This window comes from Echiichthys vipera (genome assembly GCF_963691815.1).
Source record: "Echiichthys vipera genome assembly, chromosome: 6".
Lineage (NCBI taxonomy): Eukaryota > Metazoa > Chordata > Actinopteri > Perciformes > Trachinidae > Echiichthys > Echiichthys vipera.
This window is the reverse complement of record NC_139831.1, coordinates 895,357-899,505: the sequence shown is the minus strand read 5'-3', so window position 1 is coordinate 899,505 and position 4,149 is coordinate 895,357. Positions and strand designations below refer to the sequence as shown.

General features: G+C 46.3%; 1 protein-coding gene across 1 annotated transcript in view; it reads left to right on the top strand.

The window, feature by feature from the left end:
* The window catches only part of b4galt7 (xylosylprotein beta 1,4-galactosyltransferase, polypeptide 7 (galactosyltransferase I)), a 6,779-nt gene extending 3,301 nt beyond the window's left edge, over positions 1-3,478 (top strand). The window contains exons 4-6 of the mRNA XM_083915118.1: positions 465-548; positions 1,295-1,399; positions 3,211-3,478. Coding sequence (XP_083771244.1) covers positions 465-548; positions 1,295-1,399; positions 3,211-3,366 — 345 coding nt within the window. The 3' untranslated portion in view covers positions 3,367-3,478. The remainder of the gene's footprint in view (positions 1-464; positions 549-1,294; positions 1,400-3,210) is intronic.
* Positions 3,479-4,149: the final 671 nt, after the last annotated feature.

Genomic DNA, 4,149 nt, shown 5'->3' with positions numbered 1-4,149 from the left:
AATTTTAGTCATTTAGCATCTTTTTGTGCTGGTTTTGCATCTATTTTTAGTAATTTTGCATCTTTTTGTGGTGGTTTTGCATCTATTTTTAGTCATTTTGCATCTTTTTGAGGTGGTTTTGCATCTATTTTTAGTCATTTTGCATCTTTTTGTGATGGTTTTGCATCTATTTTTAGTCATTTTGCATCTTTTTGTGCTGGTTTTGCATCGTTTTTTTCTTTTTTTGCGTCCCTCAGTCATTTTATTCCACATTTTAAAACCTTTTGTACGTTTTTGCGTTCAAATGAATTAAATCAGTTTGCTTGTAAACGTCGTCTCGTGTCCAGAAGTTTTCAGTTTGTGAGAGACACAAATAAAAACCTGCAGCTGTGCGTCACATGCTCAGGTTCAGTTCCTGGATTTCAAACGTAAATGTTAATTTGAAGACTCAAACGTTAACGTTGTGTTTGGTTGTTTCTCTGCAGTGTAACGGGATGTCAAACCGCTTCTGGGGTTGGGGCCGAGAGGACGACGAGTTCTACAGAAGACTGAGGAAAGCAGAGTTACAGGTGCGAGTCTGCAGAGACACGCACACGCACACACACACACACACACACACACACACACACACACACGCCGCTGCCTGAGGGCGCACTCCCACTGTGCCTCCGTCCCGTGCCCAAACAGGTTCTGCGGCTAAAGTCTGGTTCCTTTGACGAGTGTGAGTGCAACCGTACGCGTCTAGGAGCGGCACGCCTGCTGTCCACGGCCCGTTTGGGAGAGGTGGGCTTTAGTAAAGCACGTTTGCACGTGTACGAGCACGAGCGTGCGCACGTGTACAAGCACGAGGCCTACGGCGGTTCTGAGGTCATTTCCTGTGCGCCTGTTGGGACGTAGAAAAAAGAAGGAGGGACCATGCGCGGACATTTCAAACAATGGCGGTGAAAGGTTCGCGTTGGTGTGATGCGGAGGTGGAGTGTTTACTGCAGATTTGGTCGATGAAAAGATTCAAAAACAGTCGACAAGACGCACAAAAACTCCGAGGTCTACGGAAAGATCTGGAAACAAAGCCACGCATCGCCATGACGTCATCAATGCGTGTGACGTGTTACGGCGTGATGACGTATAGGCAGCAAGAAGCATTCTCCGAGGCCCAGGTAGTGTGAGTACAAACGGGCCTGGAGGGGGGGACAAGGACCCTAAAGCACGGGGCACGGGACGCACGCACAGTGGGAGGGCGCCTTGAGAATCAGCCGACTCTGGCGCCTGGCTGCATTAGTGTTTCCCTGAGTTTCTGTGTTTTTCACCTCTGCAGCTCTTCAGACCGAGTGGAATCACGACAGGATACAAAACCTTCCTGCACATCCACGACTCCGCGTGGAGGAAGAGAGACCAGAAGAGAGTCGCCTCTCAGAAACAGGTACCACACTCCACACTCCTCTCTGTCTTCATCAGAAACATGTAAATATCGTAACGACACAAGTCAAGTCTGAGGAAACGAGTGCATCAAACAGGTTTTTCATAAACATAAACATAAAACCGTATTAAATGTGTCAGCAGTGGAGCAACGCGAGAATAAACGACATAATCATTTTGATCATTTGATATTAACTGAAGAAGACGATGGTGGAAATGGAGCCAGAGTCTTTTTCTGCATGAAAATCCATCAAATCATCCACGGAGACGTTTTTTTGGTTGATCAACCGCGTACAGAGAGACGCTCACAGCCCCAAGGGCAAACTCTGATCAGCTCGGGTGCTGAACGCATTTAAAGGTCTTTTTTAACCACTAATACGACTCAAATTAACAGCAAACCCCTGCAGCAGCATGAGAAGAGTCTCCAATAAGACTTCTACTGCTGCCAGGAGGAACCTGATGGGAGCCTCCAGGATGCTGCATGCCCGTCCTCAGAGCTGCTCTACGTCACCACGTGACTGTTTTATTAGTTTTAAACTTAAATATTTATTCCTTTATGTCTTAGAGTCATTTTAAACGTGAAACGTGTGATTTGTTGTAAACGACCTCTTCTGAATATTTTAAGACGTGTAAAGACATCACAGCTTAACTGCAGATGAAACTTATCAACAGCACCACAAAAAGATGCAAAATGATCAGAAATTGATGCAAAATGGCTAAAACAGATGAAAAGTGACTATAAATAGATGCAAAACCACCACAAAAAGATGCAAAATGACTAAAAATAGATGCAAAATGATCAAAAATTGATGCAAAGTGGCTAAAAATAGATGAAAAGTGACTAAAAAAAGATGCAAAACACAAAAAGGTGCAAAATGACTAAAAATAGATGCAAAACCAGCACAAAAAGATGCAAAATGACTAAAAATAGATGCAAAACCAGCACAAAAAGATGCAAAATGACTAAAAATAGATGCAAAACCAGCACAAAAAGATGCAAAATGACTAAAAATAGATGCAAAACCACCACAAAAAGATGCAAAATGACTAAAAATAGATGCAAAACCAGCACAAAAAGATGCAAAATGACTAAAAATAGATGCAAAACCAGCACAAAAAGATGCAAAATGACTAAAAATAGATGCAAAACCAGCACAAAAAGATGCAAAATGACTAAAAATAGATGCAAAACCACCACAAAAAGATGCAAAATGACTAAAAATAGATGCAAAACCACCACAGAATGATGCAAAATGAGTTAAAATAGATGCAAAACCACAACAAAAAGATGCAAAATGACTAAAAATAGATGCAAAACCAGCACAAAAAGATGCAAAATGACTAAAAATAGATGCAAAACCAGCACAAAAAGATGCAAAATGACTAAAAATAGATGCAAAACCAGCACAAAAAGATGCAAAATGACTAAAAATAGATGCAAAACCACAACAAAAAGATGCAAAATGACTAAAAATAGATGCAAAACCAGCACTCCGTCCTTTTGTGTCTCTCCATGATAAAAAAAAACACCATTCAACACAATGCTGTCCATCCCTCTTTCCCTCTCTCCCTGGTTCCTCCCTCCCTGGTTCCTCCCTCTCTCCATCCCTCCCTCCTCCATCCTTCCCTCCCTCCTCCCTCCCTCTCTCCCTCCCTCCCTGGTTCCTCCCTCCCTCCTCCCTCCCTGGTTCCTCCCTCCTCCCTCGTCCCTCCCTCCCTGGTTCCTCCCTCCCTCCTCCCTCCCTGGTTCCTCCCTCCCTCCCTCCCTCCCTCCCTCCATCCCTCTTTCCCTCCCTCCCTGGTTCCTCCCTGCAGGAGCAGTTTAAGGTGGATCCGGAGGGGGGTCTGTCTAACCTCCGGTACCAGGTGGAGTCTCGGCAGGAGCTGAGCATCAGCGGCGCTCCCTGCACCGTCATCAACACCAAACTGGAGTGTGACCAGAGCCGGACGCCCTGGTGCGTCCTGGCGTAGAGGACGCTGTGTGTTATGTTTTGTTTTTAAACGTGGCGATGCTGCACAGCTCCTTTTATTTTATTTTGTCTTTGACGCCGGCGCTGCTCGAGCTCCCGGAGACTTTTGTGACGTGCAGCTGAGCGGGACAAACTGAACTCTGGGAGCAGGACTTGGAAATATCCTGGTACATCTCAACGCTGTGACGGTGGGTTCTGTCACAGATCTGTAACGTTTATCAGCATTCAGGAGGAAACGCTCCTGAACGCACCTCAAACCTCAAACCAGACGACCCTGAGCTGTCGTGTGACTCCTGCTGTCTCCATGGGAACGCTTTTAAAGTTTAGTTTTTTTAACTGGGAATGTGCAAATGTATGTGTGTAGAGAGAAGAATCTGCCAAACCTGCGTCAGAGCGCAACATCAAAGTGCAACGCCACAGAGTAACGTCACAGAGTAAGGCCACAGCGTAACGTCGTGGCGTAACTTCAGAGCGTTACGTCGCAGCGTAACGTCCCAGCATAACGTCAGGGCGTAGCATCAAGGCGTAACGTCGCAGGGTAACGTCAGGGCGTAGCATCAAGGCGTAACGTCAGGGCGTAACGTCAGGGCGTAACGTCAGGGCGCAGCGTCAGGGCGTAACGTCGCAGCGTAACGTAATGGCGTAGCATCAAGGCGTAACGTCGCAGGGTAACGTCAGGGCGTAGCATCAAGGCGTAACGTCAGGGCGTAACGTCAGGGCACAACGTCAGGGCGCAACGTCAGGGCGCAACGTCAGGGCGCAACGTCAGGGCGTAACGTCAGGG